Raw genomic sequence first — 16,830 nt, forward strand, 5'->3', positions numbered from 1 at the left:
GGCACATAGTTGCTTTTATGAGCCAAAAGATTGGTGAGCAAGTGGGGTATGAGAGGAATTTATAATTTTGATTGTATCTGTTTTTAAAACTCTATTTTTTCAAATTTTTCTAAACAATTATGTTTTTGCTTTTTGTAACCTGGAAATTGTTGAAATTATGTTGCATCATAAAAAAGGGATAATAAAAACGTGCCTTCTCAGCTCCATGAATTCCCCACAAATTCATTCAATTTGCGTTCTGGTTCTCCTCCCATACTCACATTTTCGCCATTCCTTGCCTCACAAGGTACGTTCATACAACTTAGCGATAATAATGAGTTCACAAAAGAAAAAACTGATTTTACATTGTCATTGCCATCATTCGAAAGCATATCTTCACTTAATGATTCGTTTAAAGTTTTTAATCATTCGTCAGATTCTTATGACCCTCCAGCAAGTCCATCTTTAACATGCTACAAGGAAAGCTTGCCTGACCAGATACATCTTCCAAAATCTCGGGAATTGTTTTCGCCTATTACGAAAACAGTTCGAGACTCTGACGATTTAAACATCGAAAAGCTCAAATCCTCGAACCAATTTGATCTTAATCAGTCGAATTCTTTGGCAAACATGCATCCTTCAGCTCCATTACTACCGTTGCCAACGCCAGCTATTGGTAATGCTGCAACACGTCAAACTTTTTCTCAGCCAACCGTTCCCTCCAATTCTCTTCCATCAGGATTTATTTCGTTGGTTGATATAGCTGGCCGCATTCCAGAATTGCTGAAGACAGAAAAAGGATGTGCTCAAATTCTGAAGATTTTGTCTCTTTCTTCTTCTGTCTCAGCCTCGCTTGCTGTTCATGGCCCAAGTTTGTTAGAAATACTTTCGCAGCATCCTCATCTTATTTCTGAAGCTCGGAAAATAAAAATGTCTGATGTTTCCTCTACGAAATCGAGCAATACGTGCTATAGTATCCGCAAGCTTCCACCTCCCCCTTCTCTTCCGCCCCCACCTTCTCTGTGCACTTTTGTTCATCCACCAGTTGATTCGCATACCATCGGATCATCTCATTCTTCAAAGCTGATGTATTCCTCCTCTTCTTCATTTTCCTCTTCATTTTCGCCTTCTTCATTATATTTGTACAATCAAGCTCACCAAAAAGATCCCAGACTCCAACTTCCCCCACCACCGCTGCCCTTGCCCCCGCCGCCTCCCTCCTCTTCCATCAAAAAGACACCCAATGAGAATTCAGTCCATCTGGAAGAGCTGAACACTCTTTTTGAGCGAAAAAGCGGGCGCCCGTCTCTTGTGCGTTCGACCATCACGATGATCCTGATTGAGCTGCGAGTGGCTTCTCTGCCTCGCCTCGAGAGGGATAGCTGTGGTGATGCTGTCCCTTTCACTACCACGTTGGCTGCCCCGTTAGCTGCCACTGCACCTTTGGCTTCTGCTTCCACTTCCTCATCCTCATCCTCATCCTCTGCTTCTGTTATTTCCACTGCGACTCGCTATCTTCCCAGCGCACCTGCCACGCCAGACACGCCGGTTTCTCTCTCTCCGTCGTCTGTCAACTCTTACTCGCTCTCTTCTTCTCTATCCCCGCTGTTCCCGAACTCTGCCGCTCCTTCGCTTTCTTCGTCTTGCCTTTCTTCTTCTTCATCGTCTTCTTCTTCTTCTTCTTCTTCTTCAACATCTTCATCATCAATGACTTCAACTTCCATTGCGTTGAAATCCCCCTCTTCATTGTCCATCTCATCAACATCTTCTGCCTCAGCCTCTGTTTCTTCTTCTTCTGCACACCCATCAAAAGCGCCTGGACTCCGTGCTGCTTCTTCGGAATCACCGAAATGCCCCGCCGGCAGTGTGCTGGGCTATTTCATGAGGCAGCCTGTGTCCAACTATGCCATGCAGAAGACGATTGAGAAAGCGAACGAGGCACAGTTGTTTGAGATCCTGAGGCAGGTACAGGACGAGCTGTTCGCCCTCTCTTTACACCCGATGGGCACGAGGTGTGTGCAGCGCCTGACAGAAAGGGCAAGTGGGAGCAAGTCTCTGGTGGCTGAGTTCGTGCGGTGTGTGACAGCTGACCCACGTTCTTCAGCGCTTCTGCTGCTGTCGCCTCCTCCGCAGCCGCCGGTTGTATCTGCCTCTGCCTCTGCTACTTCTTTCACTTCTTCTTCTACTTCTTCTTCATCTTCTTTGACTTCAAATATGCCTATGAGACTCCCCGAAGAAAGCGCAAACCGAGTGATGACGATGCTAAAGGATGACCATGGCAACCACGTCATCAAGAAATGCCTGATGCACTTTGACTCGCAGCAGCGGCAGTGCGACTTCGTGTTTTCGTGTGTGACAGCAGCGATTGTGAGTGCGTGTCAGAACAAGCACGGCTGCTGTGTGGTGCAGCGCTGCCTGGACAAAGGCGGAGGGCTGCAAAAAGCGCTGATCTTTGAGCAGATAGCGAAGCATTGCTGTGAGCTGGTGGTTGATCCGTATGGGAACTATGCGGTGCAGTATGTGGTGATGAGGGGGTGGAGGTCGAATGACGATGGAGAGAAGACTAATACAGGGAGTGGGAATGGAGGAGGGAATGGGAGTGTTAATAGCAATGTTAGTGGGAATATGAATGGAAGTGGGAGTGGGTGTCTGAATAGCAAACAAACAGACGTGAAGAAAGGGAAAGAAGAAGAAGCATCATCATCATCAACATCATCAGCAGGGGTTGTCTCAAACGCACTGCAGATGAATGTGAAGAGCAAAACAGGCCCAGTGAGAGAGTACGAGTACTACTACAACATCATTGTGGAGAAGCTAGCGCGGAACATTGTCAGTTTTTCTATGCAAAAATTCTCATCGAATGTGATTGAGAAATGCCTCATATCTTCAACATCGAAGATGCCCCACGTGTTTCTGTCTGAAGACTCATACTCTTCGGAGGCTGTGAATGAGCATCTCAGTTCACAAGGAATCAAAGTGAAGTCTGATGCTTTTCAATCACAGTACAAATCTCAATCTCAATCATTGTCTTCTTCCTTAACTTCATCTTATCCTAATTCTTCTTCAACCACATCTACTTCTTCTTCTTCTCAATCCCAATCCCAATCTCACTCTCAACCTCCCTCCTCGTGTATCAGCCACCGCACCTTCATGATCCATGCCCTGTTGCAGTCAGGGCGGGCGATCCAGCTGGCAGAGGACCAGTTCGGAAACTACGTGATGCAGATGGCATTTTCAGTAGGTTCTCCAGAACAGCAGATGAAGATGGCACAGCTGCTGTACCCGTTTAAAGGGAGAATCGCATCGTCGGCGCATGGGAAGAAGCTCTTTGCGAAGATGGAGGCGGTTTTCTCGCATATTCAGAGGAGTCTGGGTGGGAAGGGGATGAAAGGGGGTGTGCAAGGGAAGGGAGAGGATAAAACGAGGGGTGTACCGCTGCCGCCGCCTCCGAATGTTTCTGCTTCTTCTTCTTCTTCTTCTTCTGTTGTTGCGCCTGGTTTAACTGAATTAGAGCAATCAAAGAAGACTTCTCTGATGAAGAATAGCTCATATTCCACTCAGAATGAACGAAAGTCATTGGCAAATGAACAATCTTCTTCTTCTTCTTCTTCATATTCCTCTCCTTTTCTCCTTCTTTCTGACTCTTCAACGCTTCCACCGCCTCCTCCACGCCCATCCACATGTTCCTCGTCTTCTTCTTTTTCTTCTTATTCTTCTTATTCCTCTAATTCTTCCTATTCTTCTTTGCCTTCTGATGAAGCATCTGTTTCATCTGTTTCATCCATTTTATCTGCTTCTGCTTCTTCTTCCTCTTCCTCCTCCTCTTACTCTTCCTCTTCTTCTGCCTCTATTTCTGCTTTGTCTGCTGATTCACTCAATTTGATTGACTCCCCAACACCAAAAGAGCAACCTTCCCCTCTTTTGCAGCTGCCGCCGCCTCATCTCTCACTTTCTATGGAGAAGACACAATACAATGATATGCCTTCTATGCATGCTTCTTCTTCTTCTAATTCTTCTTCTTCCAATTCTAATTCTGCAATTTCTTCTTCTTTCTCCTCTTCCTTTGACACTTATTCTCCTTCATTTTATTCTTCTTACTCCTCCTTCATAACCTCCTCTTCTCCTCCTTTCCTTTCTTCTTCTTCTTCTTCCTCTTCCTCTTCCTCTTCCTCTTCCTCCTCTTCCTCAGATCTATCTCATCCTTCTCTTTCTCTCTCTCTCTCTTCCCCCACTCTCTCCACCCCTTCTGCTCCTCTTCAGCTGCCCCCCACACAGCCACACATTCTGCAGAGCCCTGCCTCTTCTTCATTCCCACTCCACCAGAGCTTCCAGTTAACTCTATCACCCCCGCAGCATCTTCAGCATCTGCAACCTCCTCCTCATCTGCTTCCTTCTTCCCTTCCTTCTTCCCTTCCTTCTTCCCTTCCTTCTTCCCTTCCTTCTTCCCTTCCTTCTTCCCTTCCTTCTTCTCAGCCCTCGTCTCGTCCTCAGACACCTTTGGCCCCCAAACACACCATCACTCCTCTTCATACTCCTCTCCATACTCCTCTTCATACCCCTATCTGTACCCCTATTCATACTCCTCTTCATACTCCCATTCAAACCCCAACTCTTGTTCATACCCAGCCCCCCATTCACACCAACCAAACGATGCTGCCTCACCCTGCCGCCTTCCAATCAGAGCTTCCGCCTTCTTTGGCTTCTGTGTCGAAAGAGAAGCCAAATGCAGATGTGAAGGCGAAGGCGAAGGAGAAAGAGAAGACAAGCACAAAAGCTTACGCAAACGCTTATATTAAGCCAGAAGCCGATGCTAATGCAAATGCAGTTACAGATGCAAATGTAGATGAAGAAGCATCATTTCTGTATGACTCCTACATCCCTTCTTTGTTCAGCAGGACTAGCTCCATTCCTCTTCCGCTGCCTCTTCCGTCTTCTAAGGCACAGATCCAGTCTCAATATCAGCCTCAGCCTCAACCCCAATCACAACCCCATTCTTTCTCTCCCTCTTTTTCTCATTCATATTCTTATTCTAACCCAAGGCCCCACACACAACCACATTCCATGCCCTCCCACTCGTTAGCCCACTCTCAGCCCCAGTTTCAGACATACACTGGATTTTCTAGCACAGCCCCTTCTCATCCGCCTCCTCGTCCACCACCTCCTCCACAACAACCTCAGCAGCAACCTCAGCAGATTCAGATGCAACAGATGCATCAAAAACAGAAGAAGAGCAGAATTCCCGCAAATTCGAGTGTTTCTTATTCTTCTCTGCCGTTTGTGCCGCGTGCTGTGCAGGTGGTGAAGACTTCTTATTCGACAAAGGGGAAGAGAGGAGGGAGAGGACAAGGAGGGCAGATGTATAGTGGTGCTGGTAGTGGTGGTAGTACAGGAAGTATTGGAAGTATTGGAAGTACAGGAAGCACTGGGATATCAGGGAGTGTGGGAAGTGCGAGTGGGTCAAGTAGGTAGAAGAGGAAGGAGAAAGAGAAAGAGAAAGAATGGAAGGAAGAATGGAAGGAGAATGAGAAGAAGGAAGAGAAGGAAGAGGAAAAGGAAAAGGAATAGGGAAATGAGTTAATGATATGATATTAAATGATATGGTATTTATATGGAGTGTTACAAATAGCGTTTGCTTTGCTTGTCTTTTTGAGGCAGCGATAAAGATAACGATGATAATGTTTAGAAATTATTTATTAAAAAAAGAAAGAAAAGAAATATAAATTGGAAAGAGAGGAAGTTTTAGGTGGTTAAGCTTATCATCGATATCTTTTCTTGATTTTGTTAAAAATTCTGTTCTGTTCTCTTCTTAATTTATGATTCATATTCGCCTTTTTGTTTTTTCTCTTCACATAAGCTTTTCAAAAAAAATTACATGTTTTGATCATTTCTTATGAAATATTCGAATGCTATCAAAATTTGTTTTCTTTATTTTTTTATTCAGTTCAGTCTTTTTTTATTTGTCTTTGTTGTTATTTATTTGTTTTTGTTTTGTTCTCTTCATCTTTTTAATTTTTTCAGTTAGATTTCTGTAATTCATAAATGTCATCAAATGTGCTTCAATGTATTTATTATGATTTTAAATTTTTTATTAAATTTAATTTCATTTTTCATTTTTATTTAATTTTTGTTGCCCTTCGTCATTTCTTAATGCGTGTTTTCAGAATGTTGCTTCAAAGCAAGTCGATAATATCTCTTTCTGTTCCTTTCGTAATCAAAACTCTTCTCTATTTTTTGTCTTTTTCTTGGCAGATCTGTTTTAATACCTCCATTTGGCTTTGGAATATAGCCTTTTTTTACAAGTTATTATAAAAATATTCTGATTTTCTAGTTTTTTTACTTTGCTATGTTTTGTTTTTGTTTGCTTTTTCTTTTTTTGTTTTTTATTTTATTTTATTTTTTTATTTTCTGTTTAATTTTTCTTTTTATTCAAATTCTAAAAAATAAAAAATATTTCTTGTCGCTCTATTTTTCGTTTATTTTTTTGTTTTGTTTTGTTTTATTTTATTTTATTTTATAACTCTTATTCCGTCATATGACTTATAAATTTTCGCAGTCTTCTTTGGTGTTTTCTAACAATTGGCATTGTAAGATGTATTATATTTGAATGGCTAATCTAATTCTTTTCTTTGCTTTTCTTTTCTTTTCTTTTTTCATTTAAAGTGAAGTTAACATCATAAATGCATTTTGTGAAGAAGAAGAAGAAGAAGAAGAAGGTTGCATTGAGGCTTTGGTTATATAAGTATTCATATTCGTTATTGTTATTGTTATTGTTATTATTGCAATTTCTATTGCTATTGCTATTGCTCATTCTATTACTGATGTTATTGTTTGTTGTTTGTTTTGTTGTTTGTTGTTGTGATTATGTCGGAAGCAGTCGCAAAAGAGTTGGGCAAAGCAATGTGTTGATGATATTCTCTGTGTCTGTGTCTGAGTGTGTTTTATTTGATTTTGGTTTTTATTCTGGTTCTGGTTCTGATATTTGATATTTGAATTTGAATGCAGTTGTACTTTCAAAAAAAGAGAAAAGAAAAGAAAGAAAGAAAGAAAATTTTCAAATTGAAATAAGCATTTCTTTGTTTTTTTTATTCGCATTTTTGTATTTTTAGCTGTTCAATAAGCTCGTCACATATTTCATCTGTTATTTCAACACATTCTTGTTCATCTATTGTTACTCAGTGTATCACAGATAGGCTCAATTGGATTGTTTCTATTATTTCATCTTCTTTTATTTTCTCATTGGTTTCTTTCATATGCCGTATTTCCATTATGTCTGTACAATTATTCTCTTACTCCTCCCTCTTCTTCTTCCTCCTCCTTCTCCTCCTTCTCCTTTTCTTTCGATTGTATTATAAAATTTGTTATCTTTTTCCCTTCAATTTCTTTGTATGAAATGCTAAATTCTCACAAAAACTACAAAGATGTATTTAAAAAAGAAAGAAAGAAAAGAAAAGAAAAGAAATAAAATAAACATCAAATGCTATTTCAGTACACTTTTGTTGAGCTCAATTTATGATTAAACTTTTAGACTCTTTCCTGAGCATTTTCATGTTTTGTCAATATTCATTTTATTTTTCCATTTTTTTGCTTGATTTTTGTTTGTTCTTTATTTTTTTCATTTTTATTTTCAATTTTTTATTTAAATTTTATTTGCTTTGTAGATTCTTTATTTCTAGCAAACATAAAATATAGCATCTTTTTTTTTTTTTCTAATGTTTTTTTCCACTTTGTTTTACAACGCATAGGCATTTGTTTATTCAGCAAAAGGATGAATAAAATAGTTGTTGTTTCGACTTGTTTCTCGTTGTCATTGAATTGTATCTGATGTAAGCATGCGTATTATATTTTCGCTTTTCCTTCCTTCCTTCCTTCATTTCTTTCTTTCTTTCTTTCTTTCTTCTGTTTTGCTTTTCTTCTTTTTCTTTTTCCTCCTTTTTTTTTTACTGTTCATAAGATATTCACGTTTATATATTTTTTTGTTGAAGTCTTATTGCTCATTGCTTGCCGTGTCATCTCTTCTTGTGGCTTTGTGTGCTAGTTTTGGAGTATTACGATAGAATTATATTTTCATTGGGTTTTGTTCATTTATGCATCTTTGTCGTTTTTTGTCTTCAGTTATCTGCCTTTTTTTTTTTTTTTTAAATTCTTGCTTAAAATAAGAAATTCTTTGGAGGAGTTTATGAGTTAGAAACATCTGTTTTCAAATAAGCAACATTATTACAATGCAACCTTCTTTTCATTGTTATAAATTTCTTTAGACGAGAACAATATCCATTTGTTGCCCAAAAACCTTATTTCAAAGTCTTTAGAAAGATATATTTTGTTTTAATTTAATTTGGTTCAATTTGATTTATTTATTGATTTTATTTTTTATTCTTTTAACTATTACTATTATTATTATTAATCAGACTTGTTGGTTGGAACATAGAAATTTTATTAAGAATTGACCCCAAACAATTGAGTTTTTTTTATGTTGAAATTTTCTCAGCGTTTGTTTTTTTAAAAAATTAAATAATTTTACCATTTAAAATACCACAAAATATGATGAAAATAACTTTGCCAATTTGTCTATATCTAAAATGATAAAAGTTATTTCCAAATTGATTTTTGATCATTTATGTGCAAGTGAAGGTTACAGATCAAGAGATCAATTATTAAATATGACGTTTCAACCACAGATGGGAGATTTTCCTGTAGATTTTAACTTGGATGATGGTTTGATTTTCATATTATAAATTAAAGAAATTTGATATTTTTCTTTTTGGACCGCCGCTTTAACAATTTTTAGTTCCAAAGCAAACAGAAACATTTGATGTTTTTGTGAAAGGATTAAATGATGAAGTATCAATCACAGACTGGAAAAAGTATTTTGGACAATTTGGAGAAGTTAGCTACATTCAAATCACAAAGAACGATCAAGGAGTTTGCAAAGGATTTGGATTCGTTCGAATGTTCAGAGAAGAAGAAGCATTAAGATTGGTTGAACAAGTTAATGGTAAAGCTCCTTTTGGAAGACAGCTTGTTGCTTCGATGAGTACAAAATATAAACAGTCAAGAGGCCTTCCGCTTGACAATCCAGCTCAAACACCGAAACAAACTACCACACACACAAACGATGGCTTTACGCTATTCATTCACAATTTGCCAAAAGAATTCACTAATGGCGAGCTTCGTGAAATTTTTCAGCAATATGGATATATTACAAAGGCAAATATTCCGACAAACAAAGAAACAGGTGAACCTTTGAATTACGGCTTTGTAACGTTTCAAGACTATGATAGTGCGCGCGCAGCAGTTGCAGGGATGGATAAAAAGAGAATTCGTGATCGAGAACTTAAGGTATCATTTAGAACAGCTCCTAAAGGTCGTAGTGGTGCTATGAAATCTACTCCAGTTTATAGCATGGGACAACAGTATGATCCTCTTCGCTATAATCCAAATCCAGCTCATCAAGCACCTTTTACTCATCAACCTCTTGGATATGGTGTAGAAAGAGCTCAGTGGCAATATTCTGATCATCCTCCAATGTATCCTCCACGTGGGTCTACTCAACCTGTTTCCGCACCTACAGATGCTAGCTATGGATCTTCGTATGCATATCCTCCTCCAGGAGGTTATCCACCTTCCACTGCTTACCCTCCACCGTCCTATCCTCCTGCAACAGCTCCTACTGGCTATCTTCCTCAATATAGTGATCCACAGGCACAACCTCAACCTGCTCCCCAGCAAACTGGTGCTCCTGGAATTCCATCACAGCCAGGACCTTATTCACAATCATCAGGAGCACCTCCTTCAGCATATCCGCCTCCTGCTACAACGACAAGTTATCCACCGCAATATCCTGAGTCACAACCATCAATGCCTGTGACGACACCTTCATATCCTCAGTCAGCGCAGTCAACCTCAGCTCTTCTTCCGTCCCCAGCCACTTCATCAGCTTATCCTCCACCTCCTTCTGCTTCATCTGCAACTTCTTCATACACTCAACCACAAGCAACAAATATGTATCCACAAACATCTGGAGCTCCTTCAACTTCTCAAGCTTATCCCCCACAACATGCGCGGGGAGAGTATTTATATTGATTGATTTAATGAGAAACACTTTGATTTTCAAGCGTTTTTTATTGTTTTTTAAAGCTACTTTTTAATAATTTTTTTAAAAAAAAAAACTTTTTTTCTAACTTTTTTTGAATGTTTTCAAGTCTTATTAAAGTCTTTTATCAAACATTATTCGATTATATAAATGTACTAATTTATTCTATTTTGTATATTTGTTTGAACACGTTACTCATCTTTTCAAGATTTAGCCGAAGGATATTTGTTTTTATGAGTAACTTAAAATTTTGTGGCTTTTTGAAAATTAATGATTCGGTTGAACATTTTCAAAGTATTTCACGAAGTATTCAGTTTTAATTTTTATCGTTTGGTAGTTTTAAAGTAAACTATAGATAAAATTTCTGTTTTAGCATTATTGTTCGAAGAATGTTAAGTTCATTGGATTGTTGAAAGAAAAATTTGTATTTTAACTTTGGTATGTATTGGAGTGGAATGCTTACAAGATGAAGTGACATTTGTGAACTTTGGAAGAATAATTCTATTTGTTTTCAAATTTCTTCTCTTCGGAATTTATTAGCTTTTAATTAAAAATTAGATTTTTGGATATGTTAGTTATCATTTGATAATTACATTTTAAGTTTTAAATATGGATTTGCGTACTTATGCATGAAGTAGGTCCAGGAGCAACATTCGGATATGTTTCAATTGCAACACTTTTTAAAAAATATAGAGTTTTTTTTTTTTTTTTTTTTTTTTTTTTTTTTTGTTAAAATTAAGTAAGAATAAAAATCTTCCAATTTCTAAAAAATAATAAAAAAGACAATTGATTTTTGAAAAGATTGATATGAAAATAAAAACAAAAGTATTGCACATATGATTTGACGTGTTTATAAAAAAACAAAAAAGGAATCAGACTAAGTTGCAGATCCCTTTCTTTTTTTCTTTTTTGCTAGTGCTGTTGCTTCTTTTTCTTTTCTTTTTCTTTCTTCCTCTCTTTCTTGTTCCTCCTTTTCTCTTTGTTTTTGCTCTTCTTCTCTTTGTATTATCGCCAGTGCAAATTCCTCTGCAAAATCTTTCGGAATCTTTGGCTTCTGTTGGGCAGGAAGCTCAATTGGCCACAGAGATGAATCCTTTTGCCATAACGAAGCAAACTCTGCTATTTGGTTCATGTCCACACTGCTTCCTGCTTCACCATCGCTGCCACTTTCAGCCGTTTTCCTTTCTCCTTCCATCTCGCTCCAGACCTTTTTAACCCATTCCAAAGTCCTCAGAGATCGTCGAAGCTGATGCAGGCGATGGACAAACGTCTGTGCCTTCTGTGAAATAAACCGCTTCGCCAGCGCTGTCGGATCAACCGTCTGCGTCGTCTCAACAATCCTTCTCAGCGTCTCTTCTGCTGGATCCAACACAACATGAGGCGAACTTCCGAAAGTTTCCAGTGCTCCAATTTGAGTCATTGAGGGTCCGTTGCCAACTCCGCCTTCTTTTGCAGTACTTTTCGCTGTGCTGCCGAAGCGTCCATCAGGCTTATTGAAAGTACGAGAAGTGAGTGGCTGCAAAGAAGCCCCATTCCCTGCAATCTCTGCATCATCCCACCAAGGTGCTCCCAGCAACCTCCGAGCTTCCAGCTCTGTTGCATTCAGTCCGCTCTTCATTTTATTCCATGCGCTTCCAAGTGGGCCTCCTTTTCGGATGCTCATAAGCCTCTCCATATTATCTCCTTCTTCTCCTCCGCCTTCTTCTTCAACTTGCTCATCTTCTGTTCCTGTCAGACTCTTCGATGACTCCACAACAGCAACAATCGGGCGATGAGGTATCAGCTTCTTTGGTGGAACTCGTGGAGGCATAACAAACTGCATCTTCTCCATCAGAGGTGCCACTCCGCCATCTGATGCAAATCGCCTGATTGTGCTTGTAATCAAAAATGGTATTTTATTATTAGGACTCTCGTTTTCAGTCTCATCTTCTTTTTGCTTGTCTCCTTCGATATCCAGAAGTGACTCGCAAGATGAAGTATGATTTGGAAGTTGAAATCCTTCAGTGCCTTCGGGATGCAAAGGAGAAGGTGGTCGCTCCTCTTCTCCTTTTTCACCCAAATCTCCGTCTCCATTCAAGTCTGACTGACCGATCTGTGGTTGCTGTGCTTTCGGAGCAGAAAGAGATGCAACTTTTGTGTTTTTGCTGTTGTCTTCCTTTTCTGACTGCTGCAGAAACTCCGCAAGTGTCGCTTCATCCCACTCGTCCATTGCACATGAATGGAGCTTCTGCCAACCAGCGGTCGTTGCCTCGCACCACTTGACCCACGCAGAGAACAGCATCGAAAAGAATGTCAAGACAGGAAGCGCTTTTTCCACAAGAATGCCTCCTTCTGCTGGAAGTGCAGGTGCAGAAATCTGAGGAGGAGTCTTTGGAGTGGCTGCTGTACCAGTTGCAGAAGAAGGTTGTGCAGCAACCGCTTTCTTCAGTTCAGCATCAACTGCAGCTGCACCAGAGCTGGCTGATGAAGCTGAACCGGACGATGCTGCACCGTCTTTCTCTTTGTCAGAAGCATTCTCTCCTTCTGTGCTGTTGAGTGAATTTGTTGACTTTAACAGTGTTTTGTCGGCTGGTGACACGAGTTTTTCAGCCTGGCGCTGAGAATTCCATGCTGAACGCAAGCCATCAGAGGCATCAGCTGGCAGTTCAGGCAGTAATAAGAACTTCACACTAAACACAGGAGGAGAAGGAGGTGGCATTTGCCCCAGTTGCTTCTGTGTGACTGTGGGAATGTCGAAAATCTGCGTCCAGTCAAAAAGTGTCTCTAGCGGATTGCGCTGGCTGAGCAACACAGACAAGACAGTGTTGCCAGAAGACTGCTGCGAGCCAGAAGGTGTTGAAGGTGCAGACGTGTGGAAAGAGATGGGCGACTGGAATGGCGGGAGAGGCGTTCGGGAGCCGCTAACAGAGCCTGAGGAAGAAGGAGTGCTGGGTCCATTTGCCATCGATTGAACTGTCCCTTGTGAGGCGAGATCGCTGCTCTGTGCTGAAGACACAGCTGCCAGCGATGACGAGCTCATGTTGGTGAGACGTCCGTGTGACTGCTGGCGCTGAATGACTGGATTCAACAGCATCTGCAGCGAGTTGAGCACAACTTGCATTGCTGCTGCTTTTCTCTGTGAGTCAATGTTCAGTCCACCGTTAGCACCTGACAATGATGATGATGCAGATGCAGAGGCAGGAGAACTGGCAGAATGATCGTTTTTGAATCCCTTGAATGGGAAGAACTCTGCGTAAGCTCCTTGCACAGATGCAAACTGGCAGTGGATTTGGCCACAGTGTGGGCATCTGAAAGGAACAGGCACAGAGGCAGACGAAGGAGCCGAGCCTGGCTGTGCTGCATTGGGATCACAGGGCTGCTCAGCATCAGGAGGAATGAGTGCCTTTATGTTGGCGATGCATTCCCTCAAAAACTCTTCTGCAGATTGAAGAGGAGCTGCTGGGGACTGCAAGAAAGAGCACAGATGGCTTGGGAAAGGAGGCAGAGCAGAGAGACGAGAATGAAGGAATGCAATAGCATCATCAACATACTGCGCAAGACGGCGCAGCGGGCGAGAGGCGATGGGGTGGAGATCTCGAGAATTTGGCTGAGTGTGCTGGAGATAAGACGGAGAAGTGAGCGAAGGGAAAGTCGGTGACTGGATTGGAGAAGTGGCTGGAGTGACTCTATCAGATGCTGTTAAATCTTGTGCTCCTCCGTTTCTGGCATCACCCTGGTTGCTCTTGTTTGCTGGTGTTCTGAGGGAAGCGGTCAGCTCTGATGTTGCCCCGTCGTCCAGGCGCAGAATTGGCGAAGGTGCCTCTTTGCCACGGGCTGTGCCGAACAAAGGAGACATCGACCCATTCATCCAGCTGACGGCTGTTTCAATAAATTCTGGTGTGGTGTTCAGCACCATCCACAATGCAGAGCACAAGCGGAACGAGTGATGTGCAGGAGACACAACAAAGGGAAGCCTGGTGTCTTCCAAAGGCGACACTGCCTGCACCTGCAGCCCAATTCCAGGAGTCATATTCATCTCGTTCTTCTGCTGCGTCAGTGCTCTGCTGTCGTTGCTCGGCTGGTTGTTCCTCTGCTTCACCTGTAAGAAGAGACTGTAGAGATTGCTGTGGGCGAGGCGCGTGGCTGTCACAGGCGCCATCTTTCGCATCGGGCGCTTGGTGGTTGCAGCTGATGAAGTGCGCTGCGGTCTGTCCTTTGAAGAAGCACTTGTCACTTCTCCACGCTTGCGCCTGGCAGTTGCAGAGAAAGCAGAAGAGGAAGAAGATGATGAAGAAGTTGATGAAGAGTGAGAAGCAGACATAGTTTTAGTTGTGAAGCTCAAGTCTCTGCGTGGCGTGTGTGATGCAGAGCCAAGCATTCTGCTGGATGGTCTTGATGAGAATTCATCAACGTCCTCTTCTTTGTCAGCAGTAGCAGCAGCTGACTCACCACTTCCTTCGTGTTCAGAACACGAGTCACAGTCGATAATCTCCTTCAGCAGCTTCTCGTCTTCATGAGCATCGAGGTCGTTCTCGTCAACTCCCTCGCTCGTCTGCTGCTTCTTGTTCCCTTTCTTTGCAAACTTCTCCTGGATCATCTTCCTTTTCGTACGCTCCATCTCAAACATGATCAGCGTCTCCCTCTCTTTCTTCTTCATCTCCTCTTTCTCATCGTCCTTCTCTCTCCTCGTCTGCAGCGCTGTTCCCATCCCACCCACCTTTCCTGTTCCGCCGAGTGTTCCCATACCCACAACGCCTCCAAACGGCACTCCGCTTTTCTCTCCTGCTTTTGCCCCTCGCTGTGTGTGTGCCAGCGACGAAGGCTGCGACGGAAACGGCGATGGCGACGAGGCAACAGGGGACAGCTTCTTCTTCGGCTGCTGGAACTGGCTCAGCTTCTCCTTCATTTGCTTGTCCAGCCCTTCGGCGAAGATGTCCACGTCTGTCTTGGCGTGTGTGAGGATGCCCTGTCCAGGCAGAGGGATATACTCGCCATTCCGAATCACACCCTTCTTCGACGTCAGCTTCAGAAGCAGCGCTTTCTCAGCTTTCGCTTTTTCGTCTGCTTCTGCCTCGCCTTCTTCAGCTGCTTCGTCGTCGCCTTCCTCCTCTTCCTCTTCTCCTTCTTCCTCTTCCTCATTCCCTTCTTCAGAATCATCACTCTTCTTCTTCTTCTTCTTTTCTTTCTTTTCAATCACTGGCTCAGGATATTCTGTATCAACAAGCTCGGCGATCTTTCATTGAAGATTATGAAAAGAAGAGTTAAATAATTATTTTTAAATAAATTTAAACAAAAAATGAATAGCATATATTTGGTATTAATAAACAAATATGAAAGATTTCAGGAAAAAAAATTATTTTTGTATAAGGATGAAATATTTGAAAATATAATCCAAATAACAAATACCTTTGTGATGTAAACTTCAGCTTCAATGCGAAGCATCTGCATTTCTCGTTTGGCTCTTTCTCTTTCAGCTTCTGTTTTCTTCAGCTCTTCTTCTAACGATTCCTTTTTACAGAACATAAGATTTTCACAATGTTGAACAACGAACGAAGTTTGTTTGAAATTTTGAGGTGACCAATAAATACAAAGAAACAACAAAAAGACATCTTTTAAAAGATAAATAAAAACACAAAAAATGATACCTTCACAGTCTCGGCGGTTAGTTTTTTCTCTTTATCTTTTCCACCTTTCGAATCTGTTTTTCTTTTTCCCTTTCCACTTTTTGGAGTTGTAGAGCGATGTGTAGTTAACATTTCATCATCTGTGGTTTTGTCTGCATCTGCATCTTTTTCTTCTGAACTTTTCTTTCCCTTCTTTTTCTTTGACGACTGTTTTCTCTTTCTTGCTGCCGCCTCTTCAGCTGCTATTTTAGCTTCGATATCTTTCGCTTCTTGTTCGATTCGTCTGCATTCTATCCATTCAAGTGCGAGTTGAGCGTTTTTCTTTGAGACAGCATCTTTCATTGAAATTTCTTCTAATTCTCGTCTTTTCTGTTGAAGGCGCGTGACTGTGGAATAAAGCTTTGTAACTATATCACCGCAACTACGCATAACTTTATCTATAAATTTAACTTCAGGAAACAATGATTCTGCGTGCTAAAAGAAGAATGAAATTTTGAATAGTTAATTTTTTATTTTTTTCATACATGTTCTAATCCAATAGATGCTTTCACAGTCTCAGTGAAGTGAAGTGACTCATCCTCAATTACAGTTCTCATCCCCTTTGCCATATCCTGGAAAAGAATAAAATTTAAAATAATGAAAATTTTAAAAGCAAACTTGAGTTTTTTGCCTTCTTCTGTTTGCCTCAAATTCTTGATAAATCTCCTTTGAAACAGCGATGCATTGCTCTTCTGATAGTTGCAGCGAAAGTTTATAACGATTTGCAACCTGAAACAGAAAGAAAAGTTATTTCAAAAAAATCATATTTCGAAAAAAAGAAAAATCAAACCAATTCTCTCCATTGTTGCAATCCTCCAACAAGTCTTCCTTCTTCCCAAATTGTTGGGCAATCTGTGAAAGCAAATCCATAGGCCCGTTGAGTTTCAGAAATAAATTGTGGCCATTCTTCTGGAGTCTTCAGCAACGCTTCATATTCAAAAGATGGTAAATTGCATTTGAGGTGACGAGCTATTATGATTGCATGAGCTAATTTAGAACAATTAGCCTTCCCCGCAATGGTAAAGCCCATTCAGTTTTTGAACGGTTCTTTTGAAATGAAGTTAAAATATGGTTTAATTCTTGATCATTAACAGAAAATACATATAAAGTTCACAAGTG

General features: G+C 40.9%; 3 protein-coding genes across 3 annotated transcripts; 2 read left to right on the forward strand and 1 right to left on the reverse strand.

Annotated features, from left to right (window-relative positions):
* Nucleotides 1–17: 17 nt before the first annotated feature.
* On the forward strand, nucleotides 18–6,589 carry MONOS_2378 (putative rna-binding protein; the record flags this gene model as incomplete). Its single annotated transcript, XM_067872295.1, has 2 exons — nucleotides 18–46; nucleotides 177–6,589. The coding sequence occupies 2 exons, from the start codon at nucleotides 18–20 to the stop codon at nucleotides 5,446–5,448; spliced, it is 5,301 nt and encodes a 1,766-aa protein (XP_067729337.1). The 3' UTR covers nucleotides 5,449–6,589.
* Nucleotides 6,590–8,610: 2,021 nt separating this feature from the next.
* Nucleotides 8,611–10,754, forward strand: MONOS_2377 (putative nucleolin). Its single transcript, XM_067872294.1, has 2 exons — nucleotides 8,611–8,691; nucleotides 8,765–10,754. Exons 1-2 carry the CDS (start codon nucleotides 8,637–8,639, stop codon nucleotides 10,057–10,059), a joined length of 1,350 nt encoding a protein of 449 aa, XP_067729338.1. The 5' UTR covers nucleotides 8,611–8,636; the 3' UTR covers nucleotides 10,060–10,754.
* Nucleotides 10,755–10,759: 5 nt separating this feature from the next.
* MONOS_2376 (uncharacterized protein) lies at nucleotides 10,760–16,777 on the reverse strand. The gene is made up of 6 exons (XM_067872293.1): nucleotides 16,502–16,777; nucleotides 16,330–16,440; nucleotides 16,197–16,283; nucleotides 15,694–16,146; nucleotides 15,455–15,556; nucleotides 10,760–15,281 (listed from the first exon to the last, which is right to left on the reverse strand). The coding sequence occupies exons 1-6, from the start codon at nucleotides 16,739–16,741 to the stop codon at nucleotides 10,947–10,949; spliced, it is 5,328 nt and encodes a 1,775-aa protein (XP_067729339.1). The 5' UTR covers nucleotides 16,742–16,777; the 3' UTR covers nucleotides 10,760–10,946.
* Nucleotides 16,778–16,830: the final 53 nt, after the last annotated feature.

Source organism: Monocercomonoides exilis, assembly GCF_001643675.1.
Source record: "Monocercomonoides exilis strain PA203 chromosome Unknown scaffold17-1647472, whole genome shotgun sequence".
Taxonomy (NCBI): Eukaryota; Preaxostyla; order Oxymonadida; family Polymastigidae; genus Monocercomonoides; species Monocercomonoides exilis.